This window comes from Olea europaea, chromosome 15 (genome assembly GCF_002742605.1).
Source record: "Olea europaea var. sylvestris chromosome 15, O_europaea_v1, whole genome shotgun sequence".
Lineage (NCBI taxonomy): Eukaryota > Viridiplantae > Streptophyta > Magnoliopsida > Lamiales > Oleaceae > Olea > Olea europaea.
In genome coordinates, this window is record NC_036251.1 from 13,398,492 (window position 1) to 13,421,510 (window position 23,019).

Here is a 23,019-nt window from a genome sequence, read left to right on the forward strand (position 1 = left end):
AAACAAAGGTGTTAAGCTAAATGGGATACATTTGGCATGATAAGATTTTGCATACTAGAAGAACATGATGCTTTAGGGAGCTTCAACCATGCAATAATAGACATGATGTGAGCATACTACTATAGAGAATAAAGATCGAAACTTTGTCAAGTAAGAGAAAATATAGATTTTAGTGTTTGAGCATTTGAATTGTTTAAGTTCTGCTATAGATGATATTTTTATCGGATTTGACTTAGTTGAGATGGTTATCATAGTATTGATATTTTTGTTGGTCACATTTTTTTTTTAGATGAATTATAAGTTCAAACTAGTATCTTTCTAATATATGGAAATTTTGAAGGTCATTGCGATTTACAAATTGAAGTCACAATTTTTCTCTATTGACACTATCCACTACGTAAGTTAAAATATGTGCGATTTGATGTTACTAAGTCTCAAGCACATACTTGTATAAAAATGTTCTAGGTTGCACAAGATTTTGAATCTTAGGTTTTAAATGAGTTCAAACAAATATTGGATAGATGAGGAGACTAAAAGAAGAATAATAAATGAGATAGAAGTACAAGAAAGTGGTTTGGTAGAGGGCCAATATTATAAATGTTCAAGTATTTCAATCATACGGTTCGAATCTCTTAACTCGAAAGCAGTTGAGTTAGAGAATATTGCACTTGAATATTTTTCTTTGATGCATTGTCCATGTGTCAACGCTACACATATTTGATCTTATTTTGTGTGGATAGTGGATTCAAAAGTTAGAAACCTACTTTATATGAGATCAAGAAGTGTCTTTAGTCTATTGTAGAGTATTTGACTTGATACAAGATAGATATATACAAATAATGAAGATTGATTGGAGGTTTATATGACTGATATTGCAACTTAGTTTTGCAAAGTGGAGAAAGTATCATCATATTTGATATTAAAATAGTATCAAAGACTCCATTAAACTTGATCTCAGTTGTTGTTCTTCTAAGAGTGGTTTCTTAACTTGACCTTATACGTGGTAATTCTATTCGTATTCACAGTTGTGATGTTCATTATAGTTCTAGATATTTGCTCAATGGTTTGAGGTTTTGAGTTGAGAAAATCATTCAAAGCTATAAGAGCTAGATTTTCATAGAATAAATCAATCCAAATTTAATTGTGAGCATGATTAAGAGAAACAAAGGTGTAACCTAATTTTTCATTACATTTATAGATGAATTCACTCATTTCAGTTATGTCTCTGATTTTCTTAAGCTGAAGATATTGTATTGATTTTTACTTTTCCGAAGTGAAGAAGAAAATCAGATTATGGAAGTGAAGATTTTAAGAACTGTTTGAGAGCGTGAATCTCTATCACGAGAGTTCAATGATCTAGGTAATAAAACAGAAATTCTTATTGGATTGACTATTTCTTAATTACCAATAATTATATGGCATGTTACATAGAAAGAATTGAATATTATTGAATGTGATGAGGTTTGAGATAATACAATTCAATTTACGTGTTTGGTAAAGTGTAACCTCTCACTTAATGGAGCTTTACTATGTTATACCTTTAGAGTATGTAAATTGTGGACATGTAGATAACCTAATCGACTATTTAAATTCTTGATAATGAATTTGGGAATATGAGTCTATTAAGGATGAGATGTATCTCTAAGATACACATGACAATCTAGAAAAGTACTTAAGTAAGATATTGGATGGATATTGAGTCACAAGATGTAACATTTGACATTTTTTTTTTTGTAGTAAGGGAAATTTTTTCGAAGAATATTATTGAAATTGATAATATATATATTGATCAATCAATTTTAAATACATAAGATTTGGTTTCAACTTCTGATTCAAGTGGAAATAATCTGTTTTCAAGTGAGAGCTATCTATTCGAATATGAGCTATCTAAGAATAATCTAATTTCAATGATTCTTGATTCCGAGTGGGAGCTAAGAACCATTTAATTTCAATTGTTCTTAGTTCACAAAATCAATTGATAAATTTGAGGAAAATGATGGAAGTATAAATGGAGTACCAATCTAAGTTGAGGTGTAGTTGAAGTTCTAATTGGACATCAACGATAATCAGGAAAGGGGATACGGATTAGATCAAACAAAGAGGAAAATATGGGCCGTTTATTAAGAACTCTCTGATTCTCAAAAATTAAGTAGAAGATTAATGAGTTTATGATGAATAAAACTTTTTTTTATTAGAGAAATGTTGTATTGAAATGAGTATATTGAGTTAGATAAACTTTTTTTTTTTTTAGTAGTGAGATTTACTTCTATATGTCAATACTAGCCATGATAGAGATAGACTTAATGATTGTATTTTCACTCTCAATTGAGAATTGATTGAAGAGATTACATAAATCGATTTGTAGATTTCACGTTGGAGGTTTTTATAGTATTATAATAACTTTATAGCTACACTTGTAGTCTAATGCAGTCATCTTGATAGCGGTATTTGAGTTTTAACATGGTATAAATCTCCGACAAAATTTCATTATTTGGATGAAGATAACTGTATTTATGTAAATGTACCGATTGTAATTCTAATTTTCATGTTGATGACATTATGTTGATTAAGCATGAGAAGGAGTGTAATGAGATCATTTTTGAAATGGTTATCCTCAATATTTGAGACGAAAGACATGTGTTTAGCAAATTGCATATTTTGTGTTAAAAAGATTATTCTAGTCTTCTTACTCTATCACAAGAGTTGTTTACTATAAAGACTCTAGATTATTTTTATTTGTAAAATTGCTACACTGTTGGTACTTCTATATCGAAGGCAACCGTATGAGTCTTCATATATGTCCAAAGATTCCCGTATGTACAAAAAGAAAGGGTATACTTATCATGACATTTGTCATGACGTGGATATAGTTAGTAGGCATCAATATTATCCTTTGAAAGGGTATTGTGATACCAGAATGATGCTGTTGTCAGTTATTCTATTTTATTGTTGAAGGAATAACTTGATATTGGAATAAATATGCAAATGTCGACTAAATATGAGAGTTAGTCAAGCACAATTAGTTATTGGACTTATAGAGTAGCAAGAAGTATATCTTGTAGTGTATATCTTGGCATCTGAAGAAATTGTTTGATATAGTTGTATTGGGTATCTAATGATATTAGTTGAGAATATGAGATCCATAATAAATATGTAATTATCTCATGTGCTGAGGATTTCAAGTATTAGGATGAAACAAAACATTTGACGGTATTTCTGTGAGAGATATTAGCAAGAAAGTGTCTTTACAATATATCTACGTAATGATGATATGTAATTATAATACTCTGAAGATGTCTAGAGATGTATTTGTTGGTAATATCGAACCTCTAGATTGCGTAGAATATGATACTTAATATATCAAAAAAGGTCTTGACTGAATTTTTTATATGTCTACAGATGAATAATTTTGAATTTATGTGTAATCTATTGTTGGGTTTACGAGATAATGATTTGCATGCACACATAAAGTAAAATTGAGTCACTCACACGAGCAATCTCTTCCAACATTTTGAAGTGTACTGAGATGAGATACATTTATTATGTTGTGTATATGATCTAGTCGTCTTAATGAGATATTAAGATGAGATTACAAATAGTAATCGATATGGATTTCTCTATCATTTGACTTGTTTTATAATTAAATCGAGTTCTCGATTGGAGATTGACTAGAGAAATAAATATAAGGAGAACTCAAGTTAGATATTGAAAAGTACCTAAACTAGGATATGTACAGTATTATTTATTTATAAAGAATATGACATAATGTAGCACGTCTTTCACACCACGCCTGCTTTTACGACCAATATTGGGTAAATAAGTGAATGGATCCCTAAGTAAGAACTTGAGGTTTATATAACATTATATATACCATTATTACTTTTGACCATTTCTTAAGATTTTATTTCAGTATTGCTGCTTTAGCATATTACTATTGGCCATGATTGATTTGGTTTGATGTAACATGTTTAGGAAAGCAGGTAATTTAAAGTTGAAGGATTCAAGTATGAAAGGAAAACTATTTTGACCAATATTTATATTTGTATTCACTTAATGAACAATTATGTTTAATCATTTAGAGTTTAAATCACATTTGTGAATAAAATGATACAATGTGAGTTTCAAGTATGTTCCATAAATACTCGAGAGATTGAAAATACTTGAATTAATGTTGGAAAATGAGTTTAGGGTATCGTTGTCAATTTTATCCCGCAAGTGGACGGATCATAACAAATAGTAAAGTGGATATTTTGAGTCCGGATTATCGTTCACACGATGACTATATTTTAGTACTTAAATTTATTATACATAACTTCTATTTGATGAAAACAAAAATTGATTGAATGTGATTTTTAAATCTTATTACTAAAAATTTGAATAGACACAACAAAAAATAATTTGGAATTCAAACAATAAATAGATGTCAGGGCGGAACAACTTCACTTATTGGTCATATTTACTTTTAATATTGAGATTCATAAAACTAAAGTAGTGTTCGGTCGAATTCTTCTATGGTATTCAATTTGTCACTCTTGAGTTCTTATTGAGCCTATTTAAATAATTCAACTCCATATCTCTCTGCAAATCAATATTATTTAAACGAAATAACAGTTCTAAAAATTTCTATAGGACCGCAACAATTAATATAAGCATCTCTACACGTTATATTAATTTACCGAATTTTAATATGTGGTCTAAATAAAAATTCTCATCTCTATGTAATTATTGTTTACGAAATCATTGAATAATTGGCCAGAAAATTCAAAGCATGAAAACATAATTAAAATCCACACATAAAATTTTAAAAAACAAAGAGTCTCAAATAAAAGAAATAAATGTCCTAAATAAATTGCATTGTTTGCCCTAAAATTAAATTTAACTATATATATTAATGACAGAAAAATAAGAAATTATCAAGAAATTCATCACCGGATTTGTAGTGAAGATGTAGAAGAAAAAATAAAATTCTTGCACCAAGATCTCATTCCCCTTCCAATCAATGCTTTAAATCTTCAATTGCTTGGTGTTTTCGTCCCTTGAATTTTTCTTTTGATTCTCCAATTATGTTATCATGCTTCTCAATTTGTGAATAACCCTCCAAAAGTGTGAAAAATATTTATTTATAGGTGCCTCCCCCAATTGTGTAGAAAGTACAATTTTTATGGACTTTAAAACGGTCCAAAAATGTGCCATACACAATCCCAGCGCAGCGTCTAAGCGTCACGAACAAATTCAGGTAATGCCTAAGCGCTATGCATATAGCGCCCGGGCACCATGATTGTAGCGCCTAAGTGTTGACTTTCGGAAAAAAAAATCAGAAACATAGCGCTTGGGTGCTACAGGATAGCGCCTGGGTGCTGTCGTCAATTCGATCGCACTGCACAACTTTCAGTTTTTTCACCATAATTTTCTCTCTCGATATCCAATTGAGGTGATTCAAGATGCGTTGGAAAGCTAACTTAAATGACTACAAATTTGCTTCAGATTCCATTTTCAAATTCGATCATTTGCTATGTCAAAGTTGGGTCTCAATATGAGTCTAAAAACGATGCATACATTTCTTCGGCTAAAACTTGATGTGTGATTATAATTTGATTATATTTCATCCCTGTGATGTCTTTCTTTATTCAATTGACTCTGAGAACTCTTGAATCTAAATTGTGAGGTCCGACACAACTTTTGAGTATTTGCACTTTAGTCCCCGAACTTTGGATCTCTTACAACTTAGCCCATTTTCTCCAATTTTGTTTACTTTTGCTTATTTCCTTCAATTTCTTGTACCCCCATTGAAATTTTCCTATTCAACATGAAATGCAATAATTTAGACTATAATTCATACGAGAAGCAACTAAATATCATCGTGTTAAAGTCATGAATAAGTGTATTTTATACGCTTATCAGGAATAGCTAGAAGTGTTCCTATAATAGAGTTATTATATATCCATAACATGTTTATAGTACCATTAATTCTAATATGTACTCCTTGGTCACACAATGTATTTGTCGACCCTGAGATGGATCTAACGTGTGATATTTGCTATCACTTGTAGTTCGGTTTAAGCCCATCATGTGTGAATTAATTCGCAACATGCATAATCATAAATTTTGGGTCAATATGCTATACTTGAATAATGAATTCCAAGTCCTTCGAATGATCGAATCACCTTGCGTTTCAACACTCCATATCTGCAATTTTCTTGCACTCAGTAGTTTCAATCTCGATCACAATGGAAGAGGGTTATTAGCCACAACCTAAGTGCTATTTTTGTGAATTTTCATGCCAAAATAGTGGTTCTAAGCGCCTTTCAATTTTGGAGATATTTTTCATACAAATTTCACCATATTTTCTTGCCATCCTTTTTCCCCAAAGTGCAAGACAAAGTTATGGGAGTTATTTAAAATCAAAATTGGTGGAAGTTGAGGAAAGTAATTAGTTTGAATTCTATTCAAACCACTCCCTTCAATCCACTTGAATAACTTGTGGGTTGTGTGTCACCCCATATGGATGACTTATAACCTGCATTTTCCAACACAAATATAGATGGACCTTAAATTTCATTTTCGCATCTTGAACATTTGATTTTGTCTTCCTCCTTGATTTTTGAGGGTTGCAGGGTAAAGTGGCTTATTTTTCTGTATGATCTATGAGCTTAAGTTTGTGTTTGAACTCGTAACCATGCGTCCGTATGTATAGATGAATATTTGAAGTGAGTTAATTGGTTAATGTTAGAAAAATGACTTGTTGGGTGCTGTTTTAGTATAATTTTGAGTGAGATCCATGCCTTCATTCTGCAATATCAAAGTAGATTCATGTTCTCTTCCTCCGTGAGAATATCAAAATCATATATTTATATGTCAAAATTTATGATAGGGTGAATGAGAAATCAAGGTTTAAAGTGTACTATTTGTAAGGAATTCATGCGTTGAAGGGAAAATATTAAAGTTTGTCCTACGCAAAAAAATGATTAAGGTAAAGACTAGTTTATATATGGCTACACTTTGAAGGTAATAATCATGTGTAGCACAAATGCTTTGTTTACGTGAGCATGTTGAGGGTGCAAATTACGGACTGAATTAGTACATCAGCTTTAAACTTGTGTCTGCATGCACAAACATCGGACTTAACACAATTAAGAGTTATTTACCAATCCCTTCGATTTTAGCTAAATCTACTAATTGCTAGTATATGTAGTCTTAACAAAATGTATATCAGAATTCATAGTAGCGAAGCCACATGGGTGAAGGAAATAGCAGAATTAAGATTTTTGCATTGGGAGAATGCTAAATGGGTAAAATATATATGTATTATGTAGAGGAAATTGTTGGAAATGATCGGATAATCCAGGTGTATTTCCAAAGTGACATTTGATCGTCTTTTTTAAAAAAAAAAATGAAAATTGAATTTAAAGCTCAAAATCCCAAAATACCCCTCTTCCTTTGTCTTTCTATTTGCTCAACAGTCGACCAAAAACAAGGAAAATACATGGTCAGATTCCAATCGGTCAGAGAACTTGCTAGTCCATCGCCGGCGAACTACTTCTTGTTAAGGTAACCGTTATTATATTGAATATTTGCTTAGATTAATATTTGAATGTTTAGATTTTGATAAAAGGTGTGAATGTTGAATTTGTGGGAAATTTTTTCAATATATTGTTGGTTATGTAGGTAATATAGGGTTTAGATGGGTTTTTAACTGGTGGATTTTACATTTGTAAGCTTTTTTTGCCAGAAATGGAGATTTTCCGGCGAGAAAAGCTGGGAAAGGATTCTGGCTGCAAAGGCAGACGGTATTTGTGAGAAACCCGACTGTTAACAGTCAATATGGCCCAACTTAGTGGGCCGACTGTCGGCTCGACAGTTGGGCCGATCGTCGCCCGACTGTCGGGCCCACTCATTTTTTAAAAAAATTTTCAGCCCACTTTTTTTTATACATATATTTAATAATTTAATTTTAAATAATTTTGATTATTAGTTTTTAAAAAATAATAATTTATTTAGTCTTCGAATTTAAATAAAATTTTTAGATTTAATTTTTGTTTTAATATTTATTTTTATTTCCTCATTTTTGATAAATAATAATTTTTTCGTTCATCGAATTGGAATAATTTTTTAATTGTAATTTTAAATTTAATATTTATTTTTATTATTAGTATTTAATACATAATAATAATTCATTTACTCGTCGAATGTAAATAATTCTTTTACTTTTACTTTTTATTTTTATTTCCTCATTTTTTATAAATAATATTTTTTACGTTCATCGAATTGAAATAATTTTTTAATTGTAATTTTAAATTTAATATTTATTTTTATTATTAGTATTTGATACATAATAATAATTCATTTACTCGTCGAATGTAAATAATTTTTTTACTTTTACTTTTTATTTTTATTTCCTCATTTTTTATAAATAATATTTTTTCCGTTCATCGAATTGAAATAATTTTTTTAATTTTGAATTTAAATTTAATATTCATTATTATTATTTTTTTTTAAAATAATAATTTATTTAGTCGCCGAATTTAAATAAATTTTTTACTTTTAATTTTTAATTTTATTAATAGTTTTGGATGAATAATATTCTTTTCGTTCATCAAATTTAATTAATTTTTTAATTGTAATTTTAAATAATTGTTGAAATTTTAATTTAAAATTTAATATTTATTTTTATTAATAGTTTTTGATAAATAATATTATTTTCGTTTATCAAATTTAAATATTTTTTGAACTTGAATTGATTAAAAAAATATTGATAATAGGGAAAAATTGACATTATTGATAATAGGATAAAAAAATTCACATTATTGATGATTTTAATTATTATGAATCTGTGTTTGACATATTTTAGTTATAATTTCGTTCGCTAAATTTTCTGTTATTATGTTTTATTCTAATATCTCTTGTACAATGTTATAATATTTTGAATTTTTACAGGATGGATTATCATTTCGACGCAGAGTTGAGACAGATGTCAGGCAAAGCTACGTGGAATAGTAGCTTTGATAGTCTCACATACTGATATGCTGCGCCAGTCCTTCCTGTGACCCTTGTACCCGGAGAGATCTGTAGTACTCAAGTCAGATTATTGATGCACTTCTATGTCGATTGCTGAGTCTAGTCGACGGCGATGCCCTCTACGTGGAATAGTAGCTTTTTCAATGTTCGAGTTTGCTCTGGTCACGGGATTAAAGATTACGGGCGATGAAACATCTGGTGATGAGACTCAGAGAAGAAATAGGCTGCAGAATGCTTACTTCGAGGGACAGGGTATTATGCTTCTTACACAACTTCTCGACGAAATTAGGAGGTGCGATCAGATGTTAGACAGACTGAAGTGAGGTTTGGTCTATATCTTTGAGTCTATATCTTTGAGAGCGTGGTAAAATGTCACCATAAGAAGACTGTGATTGACCTCTTCCATCTGGAGATCATTGACGACATCGATCGTTTCAGTGACTATCCATGGGGCCGGAGATGTTTCGAAGACACCTTACACGTCTTCACCAGATCACACTCGAAGTCGAAGGGGACCGTGTGTAAGTATGACACCTATGGAATGCCCCTGACAGTGCAGGTAAATGGTTAACATAATGAATGTTAAATTTTTTTCCTATTGAATTTGTATATAATAATTGTATGTGCTGCAAGTCTGGGCGTATCAGACCGTCTCCCTATTGGATGCCCATTTTACGAGGTGAGGGGAGACATGCTACCCACGGATACACTATTGGAGAGCATCTCGATCGGAGGGATGTCCCACTGGGAAACAGTTATAGGCTATCCTCGACAACCCTCAGATTAGTATTATGAATTTGTAATTTATCTTGTGCTTGATTTAATATCTGATTACATGATCGTTAATTAGTTCAAATGTCAATATGTCAGTTTGAAATCAACTGAGTTGACGCCGTCGATGGAGGAGGAGGCTCAGGGTCTTGTGCATGAATTAGGCATTTCGCACACCCAAGACGACCAGATGTCCAATCTGATCCACGACCGAGATTAGGTGAGCGAATTGAATAAAATTTATTGATTATCGTTTTGTACAAGTTAGCAATTATGGATTAAGTTAATAATTTGTAATGTTGTTGCTTGTATAGGAGCATGGTCTCGTTGATCGACGATCACCTCCGTCGAGGGCATCACTAACTTCGCCACCGAGGGTATCTTCTCCATCTCCCTCGTCCAGAGACCTTCCCCGTGGATCTCCCGCACATAGTCAAGGAACTATTTTGATGATCTGTATGCCTGTCTGAGCGAATTTATAGCGGAGTAGGTCAACGGGCTGTGTCGAGAGATGATAGAGAGGGTTGACGATCAGGGACGACAGTTGGTAGGAAGGGTCGAAGATTTGTCGAATGATGTTAGAGTGCTGCATGGCCATTGTACGAACCTTGAGGATGAGATTTGCAGCACTTTGAGGTGATATTGTCGGCAGGCGATAGGTTGACGGAGACGATGATCGTGGAGGATGATTGAGAGAGTGATAGAGATGGGGGTCACCGACAGTCATACATGCATGATGATGATGATGCATGGGAATCATTTATTTTATCCATGGAGCGTGATGGGACGGGAGCGGTGGCAGAAGAGGGAGGCCCGTCGGGGACAGAGACGGTAGCAGTGGAAGAGGTGGCCCTGTCGGGAATGGAGATGGAGACGATAACAGATGAGAGAGTAGATGGTGTAGATGAGGGAGTGGCCCAGTCAAGGACAGAGATGGTGGCAGATGAGGAAGTGGCCTCGTCGGAGACGAAGACGGTGGCAAATGACAGGGTAGAGGAGGTGGCGAGCCTCGGGTGGAGGAAGTGGTAGTGTATAAGGTAAAAATGCGTGTTATAGACATGCCGGAGACGGTGATCGGTAAGAGTTCGAAAGTGCCGTCACAGTACGTCGTCTCTTTCTTCACGATTGAGACGAAAAGGAGGAGGTTCGTCGACGGGACGTACCCCAATCTGTTCCGGGAGGTCGACCATGCCAAGTGGAAAGCATTCGAGGCTGAGTGGCGAAAAATGTTGCCCAGGTAAGTATTGTATGATTTAGTAGACTACCAGAACTCGTATATGCTTCGTTTAATATTTTCTCTATTTTATTTCCAAAGCCACGCACATAATAGCCAGAAGGACGATATCGGACACATACAAGTGGTTCAATGATATCACCACTCAGGGGGCTTGACTCGCCGACAATGTAAGTGAATTGTTATCGTTACTTTTTGTATACATTATGTTTAATTTGTTAAATGGAATAAGTATTTATTTCTTTGTTTTCCTTGAAGTAGCACATCGACATGGCCATGGACTTGTTGCGCGATCGAGTTGAGAGATATTCACAATCATTCCTCAAGCCTGGTCGAATAATACTGAACACCGAGTTCTTCCGTGTCGTTACCATTGAGTATCAATCGCTCCAATTTCTGGGTAACAAGTACATGCTGCCCGCGTATATGCTCGAGTGGGTCATCGGGCTGTACCAAGTGTTGGGGAAAAGCCATGGGGGTTGTATGCATCTGTACATTCCAGTGATCGAGAATCAGCACCACATTGCACTGGAGATTGTGTTCCCTGATTCGACGATATATGTGTACGACCCCGATCATTTATGTCTGACACAGAGGCAGCTCGAGCGGAAATTAGAGTCGGTGATTATGATTGTTCCTCTGATGGCTAGACATGCGGGCTTGACTATGGAGGACAAACTAGCCATCGTGTGGGACATGATGACGACGAGACAGTCTATATCGTAAGTCTTTGTAATCTTTTTTTTTTTAAATTTAATAATCAATTCGTACGTAATTGGAACCGAACTAACACATATTTGTTCAATTGCAGGGGCAACCGTGTGATTTTCGCAATCAAGTACATAGAATTTTTGAGTATAACACATAAGGTTGATGGAATCAACCAGTTATGGATACATAATTGGTGGAATCAGTTAGCGTGTGATTTATACGAATTTAATTGTGATCTATAAATCATTTGTAAATATTTTTTGTAATTAATATTTGTAATTATATTTTGTGATTAATTGTAACTATTTTTCACAATTGTTTGTAATTATTCATGTAAATACTGTTTATTTCAATGTAAATACGAGCTGAGATCTGAATATTGTTTATGCTAATGTAAATGCTATTTGTTTCAAATCGACAACAATACACAATACTCTAATTGTCATTTAGGAAAATCTGACTTGTACAAAATTGGCGAGTATGTCCTACTGATTTGCACCTGCTACACCTACGCAGTTGGGAAAACTCTTCAGTAGATGGTATTATAGGCGTACTTGGACTTCCAGGACCCTGTGGTTTAATAAGAGGTGGCGACAGTGTATTGAACGGGCGAATATGATCGGGAACTTCTCACTCGACTTCGTTTGGCATAGGAAATATGATTCCAACATACGTAGCTCTCCAGTTTTCAGTAGTGTAATAAAGACAGCATAATGTTCTTGCTACAAATCCTTGATACATAGTCACCGCAACTGTATGCTCACATGAAAAACTCTCTAACTGAAATTGTTTACAAGTGCATGTTCCATTAATCAAATCTACCATGTATGCTGTATTACGTGCACATTCAACAGAGAAGCACGACTCGTCTAGCGGTTCGATTTTAACTTTCTCGCAGCCTCTGCAGCCTTGAAGAGCTTTTCCTCTTGCGCCGAGGCTAGCACGCTCGTACAATTATGTGATTTCTCACGTCGATTGTGCAACCATTGCTGCGGCTTCGTATGGATATTCTCAATCAGTGCGAGAATGGGTAACTCTCAATCCCTCTTGAATAATGCATTGAGAGACTCCGTGTAGTTTGACGTCATCATGTTATATCGACGTCCTGAAAAATGAGCGTGCCCAATGTTCAATCCCCATTTTCGTTAGATAGTCCCATGCCGGGAATGATTTGCTTCCTATTTCAACCATGTACCTATTACATTCTTCAATACTGTAAGTTTCGGCCACTCTTCTGAATAGTGAAATGATGCCTTGGCCCTAATACTTGGTCTTCAGGTTGCCTTGTATATGGTACATGCAATATCCGTGATGTGCATCGGGAAAAACTTCAGCAATACCATTTATTTTAGACTGTCCCCGATCGATTACAAATGCAAGGTCCTCGAAGTCCTCGATTACTTCACTGAGCTTTGTGAAGAACCAATGCATCGACAGATCATTCTCATTATCAACTATGCCGAATGCAAGAGGGTAAATTTGGATGTTGGCATCTTGACATGTAGTAATAATCAACTTGCATTGGTATTTGAATTTCAGAGTTGTACCGTCGACTATAATTAAGGGTTGCATAGCATTTCGAAATCCCCGAATGCATTGTCCAAGAGCCATAAAGAAGAATTTGAAGCAGTTCTCGACCTCCGTCTCAATAAAAAATGCCGAGTCAGGATTAGTTTTCTCCATGTTATGGCAATACCTGGCTAATTTAGCATAACTTTCCTATGTCGAGCCCATTAAATCCTCTAACGTGCGTTTTTTCTCCTTTCAGGCATTCTGGTAGTTCATGACTACTCCGTACTCTCAACAAACATCGTTAATGATGTTCGATGGTCTGTAGATTGTCCATGGATCCTGATACTTGTGTATTATTTGTCGACCAATAAGCTCATCTCGGGCTTCCCTGTGATCATTGCGACAAACTCTCACTTCACTGGTATGTTCCCGTGTATATTTTCGAATTACGAAGCATTCATTCTTGTCCATTTTTGTCGCTCGCAAACGCCAACTGTAACTGTCATCTACGCATGATAGTGTCAACAATGACATATTCAATTTTTTCACTCTAAACTCGAGGTTATATTTCAGTGCAATTAGGTGTATGGCTTCTTGCAAATCTTTCTTCGTTTCAAGCAGTTGCTCGACATATAAATCCTCATTATCGGGAACCACAGGTGAGGAGTTAGAGGATGGTCTACTCGATCTATTCCCCAAGATCCCACCCCACTCATGTTTCTGTCGGGATAAAGCAATCAACTCCTCGTTTGTAAAAGTACTTGCATTTTCATTCTCGTTGTCACGAGCTGCGGAGGGGATTTTGTGTGCAACTTTCTTTGGAATAACCACATCATCTTCACGAGCTATCGCCACCATATCTCAAAAATCATTAGTATTATGATCCCCACCTCCCGAGTCTACTTGTTCATCTTCGACGACATCATTCCTTATTAAAGTCACGCAAATAGGTGTTGTGTGCTTATTGTTCAATTCAATCAGATAATTTACTTCATCAACAGAAGAAATCATTATAGGTGGAATCAAAACTTATGCATGCTCCCTGAATTTAAAATTTAATTCCATGTTGTACTAAGAAGGATCAATATTCAACTCGTTCTATAAATCATTATAGAGTTCTGCATACGATGTACCTAATGATATGAAAATTGCGATACCACTACGTTTAGCACTTCTCCATTTCCGTACCCATTGATTTCTTTCGTCCCATTCAAAATCACCAAAGTAACAAACTGAGACTACAATCATATCTGCATGTCGAAACAGAATTTTTAATTACAAGAAAAATATCAATGGCAATAAAAATAACCCAAAAAAGGGGAAAAAAGAAAACAATTGACAAACAGCCGGCTAAACAGCTGTCTAAATAGCCCGATGTTTGATCGACTGTTTATCCAGCTAGTTAATACTAAGCTAAACAGCCAGTCAAAAAAGTCGGTTGTTTATATGACTGTTTAACAGTCGACTGTTTGACCGACAGTTAAACAACCAGTAAAACAGTCAACTGTTTATTGTTGGCTGTTTGACCGGCTAAACACAGTCGGCTGTTTAACAGTCGGTCAAACAGCCGAATCATCGGCACGCACCGGGCTGTTAACACTCAACACTCGTTCGCCAAATTATGCAAATGAATTTTTTCTGGTCAAATGCTTAAAAAATTACAGATCTATTAAATTTTTTTTTTTTATCTAAATTACCATTAAATGTTGAAATAGAATTTATTAATTTAAACGTACAATAATTTAATGAAAACAAGATTAAATTTGTGTATATAAACTTATTGAACCGACAAGATTGATGTCCACAAGATTGATATTAATGAAAATATCAAAATTTCTACCTAAATTATATATGAAAAAAAATTTCAAAATATTTTGGGACAGTCATATGCAGCTCTTCTGTGCCACCACCGCCTCCACCGTTGAGTAACAGCGGCGATCATTCCTACTTAATTTTTTTGTTTTTGTATAAAAAATAAAATACATATGATCTACATTACATTTGCCTTCGAAAATTTTTTTCACCCCTTAAGTGAAAATTCTGGATAAAATTTATGCAAGTTTTCGACATGACTACAATCATCATCCTTTATTTAGTTTGGATTAGCTATGAAAAATACAAAGTTTGCTAATATGATCTTTTTAAACTATAGATAATTAAATTCACCAATTTTTAAAAGTTCATACTTTTAAGTCAAATAGTTTAAAACAGTATTCTAAAATGTACAAATATGTTTGGGACATTTTCGAAACGCGGACAAACGCATTATAATGCGGTCAACCCATTTTATTGATTGCATATGTGTGCTTAAATGCAAAAAATATGCACGAATTATATATAGCAGTTTGCAGTTTTGATGTTTAGAAAAATTAAAATCAAAACAATTTTTTTCGTAAAATTGTAAATTATATAAATTGAACCTGAACCTCGTTCGATCTTTTAACTATTGAGATCTTCATCAGTTGCAGAAACTTGAGGGTGCATTTTTTTATTTTTGTATTGCTCACCTAATCAGAACTTCAAAGGTCCATTTTCTCCTCTAGTTTTTAATTTTAAGGAAAAATATTTGGCAAACTTGTCCATCTCTAGGTTATAATGATGATTTTGACTATTCTAGTATTTTTTTTTCTATAAATTTTATTCTTGCTTTAATTTACTAGGAGTCAATGGAGCAAAATGATTTTTCATGGCATTTAATTCTATTTCTAAAGATAATGAGTTGATATAAGGGAGCTTAATGAAGATAATTTTGCATCAAGTGACATGAAAGATGACTTTGATGGAAAATTAGAGATTGAATTGAAATAAGATAAACAGTTAGAAAAATTTTAGTATTTTTTAGGCCGGTGTTTGTATTTAATTTAATTATAGGAATTGATTACCCAATAATTGTATTATTTATGATTTTGAGCAATATGTTTTTGTTGAAAATTTAAAGAATATGTATAAAATTCAAAGAATGGATTACTTTTTATTTATTAGTTTAAAATATTTAAAATAGTATTAAAAATGGAAAAACACATAGTACATATACGCTTTGCATAGGCATGTAAATGCTTGTAATGGTTGATGCTTGACCAAAACATATTGTCACATATCACGTATTTTAGATCCTTGGTTTAAAGAGAAAATTATATTATGGCCCCGTTTGGTAGGGATTTTTTGCTCCAAAAAATTAATTTTTTGACCGTTATTTTACTATTCAAGCCGTAATTTTTGACTTTTTCTCTCACATGTGGACCCCACTTTTCTTCTAACGGTCAAAAAATTAATTTTTTGACCGTTATTTTACTATTCAAGCCGTAATTTTTGACTTTTTCTCTCACATGTGGACCCCACTTTTCTTCTAACGGTCAAAAAATCAATTCTCAAAATCCGTACCGTTATTTTTTGACTTTTTGACTCTATCGTTATTTTAGAGTAAACTCAAGCAACTTAGCAAAAGTCAACTTATACGAATCCTACTTTTGGATAATTAGTAGCTGGTGGGATTAAAGAACAATCAATTTGGATAATTGTATTTCAACTTGAAGCGATTTGCCAATTCATTAAACGAATAAACCAGCACACAGGATGACTTGTTCTTCGTTGACTTGGTTAATCTATTTCGACGAAGTTCAGTTCATCTTATTAGTTTCTCAAAATTTTAAGTCTTAAATAAGTTTTTATTTTAATCTTCTTTTACATTTATCTTATTTATAAGAAAATAAAATGCTGAAGGAATTTTTCATTGGCAATTCCCTGAATTTCTTTGATTTTTATTTTTCCAAATAGTTATTGACTGAATTTTAGAGAGAAAAAAAATATTTTTCCATGGAATTCACAATAAATTTATATTTTTGAAAAAAAAAAAAAAAAGATCTGACAGAAATTTTAATGGATTATTGGGACAAAAATGTCTCGTAGGTAATGCAAACTTTCAATAATAAAAATAAAAATGTAAGCCCAAGAATTCGTTGCACTATTTCCAATTAATATTTTTTGCAAGTCAATTTTGATTAAGTCCACGTTATCTTATCATCATTTTATTATGGTAAACTTATAAAAATCTTCTAATTATTATTCAATTACTTTTTTTTTCCCGTCTTTTCATACACATAAATGGATAGATGATGATTTGACTCAATAATTTCGTAAAAACTATTTCAAAATTATTGATGTCAAAATCATACAGGAGAGAAAAATAAAAATTAAAAAGGAAAATGGTGAAATTTATTATTTTTGGCCCCGTGATTTTTTCATTTGTCACATTTTGGAATTCTTTACCTGATATAGAGTATCAAGTCATTAATTGGCTGAAAACATACTTGGATGAGTCTCCTAATAGAAGGTGAGAGTGTATTTATATTACCAAATGAATTAAAAAAATGTGATGCATCCAAACAAATTCGATTGAGCTCTTTCGAGTTTATTACAAGCTTGCAAACATTCTTGTCTATTCCTAATAGAAGGTGAGAGTGCATTTACATTACAAAATGAATTAAAAAAAATGCGATGCATCCTAACAAATTCGATTGAGCTCTTTCGAGTTTATTACAAGCTTGCAAACGTTCTTGTCTATTAGTTCTTGATTCAATTGTCGAGGTTAGTACACTCAATGTCATATACGATTCTTATTTCGTTCATTATATTGATTTTAGATGGTTATCTTGTACTTGAGAGAACTATTTCAATGTCAAATGTATTAATTTCGTCACTATAGTTGGTTGATGGTTCAAATGTACGTTAGTAAACATTTGTTTATCCGATTCTTGGCTCATCTATCAAGGTCATTGTATTGATCTTGAATGAGATTCTCGAGAGATTTGTTCATTTTTCATTTTTTTTCCATTTACTGAAATGTATCAATTAATTTATTCTAAAAAAATTATCAATCACCTATGTTTCTTATGTGATCTATTGAGAAGGTTTAGACAACACTAGAAATAGCGTCAATTGAGATTTTTCTTGATGGAATTTTTCTATTAAAAATACTAATTAATATATGCAATTTTCAAGTATAACTACCAAATTAGTAGTCTCTTGTTAGTTCGCGCTGAATGCCAATTTGAATCCTCTATCTCCATTGAAGCTGGGTCATGGCTTTGACTTTCCAGGAAAATTCGACCATGGATATTCTAACTCAATTTTGGGTACTTACGTGCACCAAATCTGAAAGTTTGGAGACTTGTATACAAAGTCGATGTAAACTTTAAATAAGTGAGGTGGTCACCTAATCTCTATATAAGGGCTCAAATTTTATGAAATTTATTCCAAAATAATTAAAAAAAGAAAAAAAGTAAAAAGGTGATTGTATAGAAGAATATCAATAGAACAGATATAATCACCTATATAATCATTGATGGTACCGGACGAAGATGAATATATGATTTGAACAAAATTATCAACAACAATATATACTATCATCTATCGTCGATAATATCGTTTGTGACATCGTCACAAATCACCAACAATGCTTCAATCGCTTAATTGCGAAGAATATGTGTTCACTCTTTCTTCATGTTTTGTTTATTTTTTAATTAAAATAATTTAAAATATATCTTAAGTTACTGGAAAACTATTAAAAAAAAAATTAAAAAAGTGAATAAAGAATAAATGTTTCATCAGTGGCGATAGAAACATTGTAGATAATTGTCCAACTTATTGAAAATATTAGGGTGCGGTTGGTTTCCATTTTCATTTTCAAAACGATTTTTAGTTTTCCCCGAAAACAACCGTTTTCTGCGTTTTGAGCGTTTTCGACATTTATAATTGAAAACACTGAAAACGGTAAAAAGTCATTTTGCGTTTTCAGTTATAAAATTTAACTCGTTTTCGAAAAAGCACGTTTTTCGCGTTTTCGAAAACGGAAAACGAAAAATGGGCTGAAAACAGCAAATCAACCACGGCCTTAATTTTCGTCAAGTATCATTCATTGTTATGCAATCATTTTTTTATATGGATTCTCTATTACTCTTATTATCAAAAAGACCCTTAAACCTTTAGGTACCCGGCCTCGGCCTCGAGCTCGAAGACTTGATACTCAATCACTAATCCTGTATTTTACAAAGTTCGAAAAGGAGAATTCCTGTATAAGATTAGGTTGACTTGGATATCAATTGGTGCAATTTTTCTTTCTATCTTTCTATTTATTTATTTTTTTGCAGAGGAGTATTAGCCATAAATTGCGTGTTGACATTGTGTCCACGAACAATTAATTTACAGTACGTAATAAATACTTGACTTTCTACGATGTATAGTCGAGATACTCTCAATCTTAAATTGTGTACAAGACATGGTCAATTCATCATGGGGAATAGTTTTTCGAACATATGTAGATTTGATGATGAGATTCAAGATTCAACAATATGATTAAAGAAAAAATGACAAAAGCTTAAGAAAAATAAAATTAGGCTTATAATGGATGGATAAACTACACAAATCCGAATTGAAAGAGAAAATGGAAAGACTTGTCACAAGAAAATTATGTAGTTACACAAGCAATGCCTCCATTGAGTAAGAGCTGAAGTACTGCCAATTTGAGTTCAGTTTCACGAATCAATTCTTCGTCCGTTTTCGGGACATTTGGATTCTCTTTTATTCCAGAAGTTATGCATTCCAAATGAGTACCGAAATCGCACTCTCGACAATAGTAGAGCCAGGCCAAATCATGGACAGGGCTCTTACACACATCACACATGAACGTCACCTGATTTCCCTCTCCCGCCACTGGGGAGTAATACAATGCGAGGGGGTGTTTGTGATCTCCGCGGGTCATGGTTTCCGGCCAAGAAATGCAGTCGATATGGAGATCATACGAGCAAGTCGAGCAAGTGTAACAAAAAGCCTTACCATCTTTAAGGCAAGCATTGCAAGTAAATCCATCGTCGTAAGGCGGTGCAGTGAGTAGCTTCAGAGGGTGGTCGAGGTGGGATTTATGTCGAACCTCTAAGGGAGATTCGAAGCACACCTTGTGGAGATTGAAATTGCAATAGGGCTCGATGCAACAATAAGCCGAGCCGAATAGGTCACACTCACAAGCAGAACAAACTTTAGTATTTTTGTCCTTAATTTCAATAGGCTGCAAAATATGTGGATGGCTGAAGTGCTTTATTACTTGAGGTTTCGTTTGAGGTTTGATCGTCGGAGGTTGTTGAAAGTTCTCGGTCTGAGGAGCCGGTGGTGTCGGATTTACGTTGGCGACACTCACCGGAGGACTAAAATTTGGCACTGTTGGATTAGTTGGGGCAAAAACTGGCACAGGATTGTTTTGAACGGGGGTTTGAACATTTGGGACTGATGGATTAGGAGGAAAGTTTGGATAAGGGTTGTTTTGAAAGGAGGGATAGGTGCTACTTTGAGGCAAATTTGGTGCAGAATGAGGATTTTCGACTGCGAAATTCGGGAAATTAGCAGGTGGGTTTGTTGGATTATAAGCACAATGGACATGTAGATCAAAGTCACATTCAGAACAACAATAAGTGAAGCCATTTCCTACGAGATTGCAAGAATTGCAGAAAAATGAATTAGAGGGATATGTTGGATAAGGTACTAAAGTTAAGGGATGTAGAGGATGAGAAGGGTGACTCATCGATCGAGTCGCTTGAAAACATTGATCATGGAGGAAGTAACGGCACTGCCAACACGCATAAACCAAGCCCGACGCGGTGGTTTTGCAACCGGAACAATGGATTTCAGTTCCTTGTGGCAACTGGTGGAAAACTAGGCCATGGTAGTGGCTAAAATGCTTATATTCCATCCCTCTCTTTCTCTATAGGAATGGAATGTCATAGATGAATTTGGTTGATGGGGATTAAATGGGATATGCAATAATTAATTTATTGCAAATAGGCATGCAAGTTGATGGATAAATAATGTGAATGTGTGGGATGAAACTTCTGAGATGCTTCATTCGATGTGGTTTGAATTTGTCAATTGCTTATATTCCATCCCTCTCTTTCTCTATAGGAATGGAATGTCATAGATGAATTTGGTTGATGGGGATTAAATGGGATATGCAATAATTAATTTATTGCAAATAGGCATGCAAGTTGATGGATAAATAATGTGAATGTGTGGGATGAAACTTCTGAGATGCTTCATTCGATGTGGTTTGAATTTGTCAATTGTATGATTAACGTTGACTTGCAATTTCGGAGTTGACTAATTTATTTATCCACAATATCGTCTGATTTGATTTTTTGTTTGTGGTGCATGTTAAGTGGCGGTGTTTTGACTTTGCTTCTACTTTCCACGTCAATGAAAGAATTTGATTTTTTACTTTTTATTTTTGGAAAAAATGTCTATGAATCTATAACTTATTAGTGTCATGAGAACATTTTTCTAACTTATTTTTCAAATAGTATAATCTCCAAAGTCCAAACTTTTAATTTTTATAGCATTGTTGGATTACATTGATGTTAAAAGGTCGAACTTATGAAAACCATTATGCTCGTACGAAAACCATTATGCTCCTTTCTTTTCTAAATTAAATAAGTGTTTAATAAAATAGGAAAAAGAGAGAAAAAGGAAAATTAATTGTTTCAATGGTAACTAAATTTAGATTCATGTCTTTGATTAATCACTGAGTTTAAAATGTTGAGTTCTGATCACTGAATTTAGGTTCATATCTTTGATTGCTCACTGAAATTTAAAATGTCGAGTTTTGGTTACTGAACTTTGAAAAATGCCTTACGTTACTTACAAGCATAAATATTGAATTTTAAGAAATATCGAGTTTATAGTAAGTAATATGCAACATTTTTACAGTTCAGTGAGCAAAACTCGACATTTTAAATTTTAGTGAGTAATCGAAGACATGAATCTAAGTTCAGTGATTAAAACTTAACATTTTAAATTTCAGTGATCAATCATAGACATGGAGCTAAGTTTAGTGACCATTGGCACAATTAACTCAAAAAATGAAAGAAAAAAGGGAAAATAGAAACAAAGAAGTGATGTAGGGGCTAGGGGCAAAAACCAGTTGGAGAAAGGTTGAAGGAGGCATCGTGGTGAACCAAGCATAAGGTTGGGTTGCAAAGGGTAGGGGTTAGTGGTGGCGAAATAGGTTTGTAATTTATAAGGACAAATTGAAGAGACTGCTCTGGACTTCAGTTAAAGTTGATTCCTTGCATTTGAACAACAACATAATAATAGTAATAATAATAATTCCCCTAGCTCACCCCTGGTGATTGGCTCGGGCCATGGACAAGTAGGAGTGGAAAGGAGACGAGTTTAATGCTTGTTTGGCACAAAAAATTTTAAAATTATTTTTCTCCAAAAATTAGTTTGAACTACAAATTCCATGGAATCCACGACATTTTTTTCCCACTTTTCAGTCACATTAAAGGAAAAAAAAGATTTCACTTTAAAGAATCAATGCCATTTAACAAGCTATTAGAGTTTTTAATTTTCTCTTTAGCATCCGTTTTACAATTTATAATTTTTGAAATAGTGTGTGTATATATATATATATATATGGAAGATTGTGTGATAGAAAATAAGAGAGAAAATTATAATTTGAAATAATGGAGGACAAATGAGAGCTTAGTTTTATTGTAAAATTATTTGTGGTTACATATTGTACCCATCTAAATAGTACTCACTTGGATTGCATGTGCATGTCTAACTAGAGAAATTTTGATCGGACAATCCTATTGCTCATGATAAGTGTATTTTATACACCTACTTTGAGCATAAAATAGGGTAATTACTGGTTCTTTTGACAAAATATATCTTAAATTGTTGTGTTTTATGTTAAACAGGTAAAGTTCAATGATTGAACAAAGAATTGGAAG

General features: G+C 33.3%; 1 protein-coding gene across 1 annotated transcript; it reads right to left on the reverse strand.

Annotated features, from left to right (window-relative positions):
* Positions 1-19,559: 19,559 nt before the first annotated feature.
* Positions 19,560-21,019, reverse strand: LOC111410229. The gene has a single exon (XM_023040483.1). It carries the CDS (start codon positions 20,979-20,981, stop codon positions 19,707-19,709), a length of 1,275 nt encoding a protein of 424 aa, XP_022896251.1. The 5' UTR covers positions 20,982-21,019; the 3' UTR covers positions 19,560-19,706.
* Between the last annotated feature and the right edge of the window lie 2,000 nt (positions 21,020-23,019).

What these genes read in the sequence shown, in the direction of transcription:
- LOC111410229 (XM_023040483.1), bottom strand. Translation starts at nt 20,981, where the DNA reads ATGGAATATAAGCATTTTAGCCACTACCATGGCCTAGTTTTCCACCAG.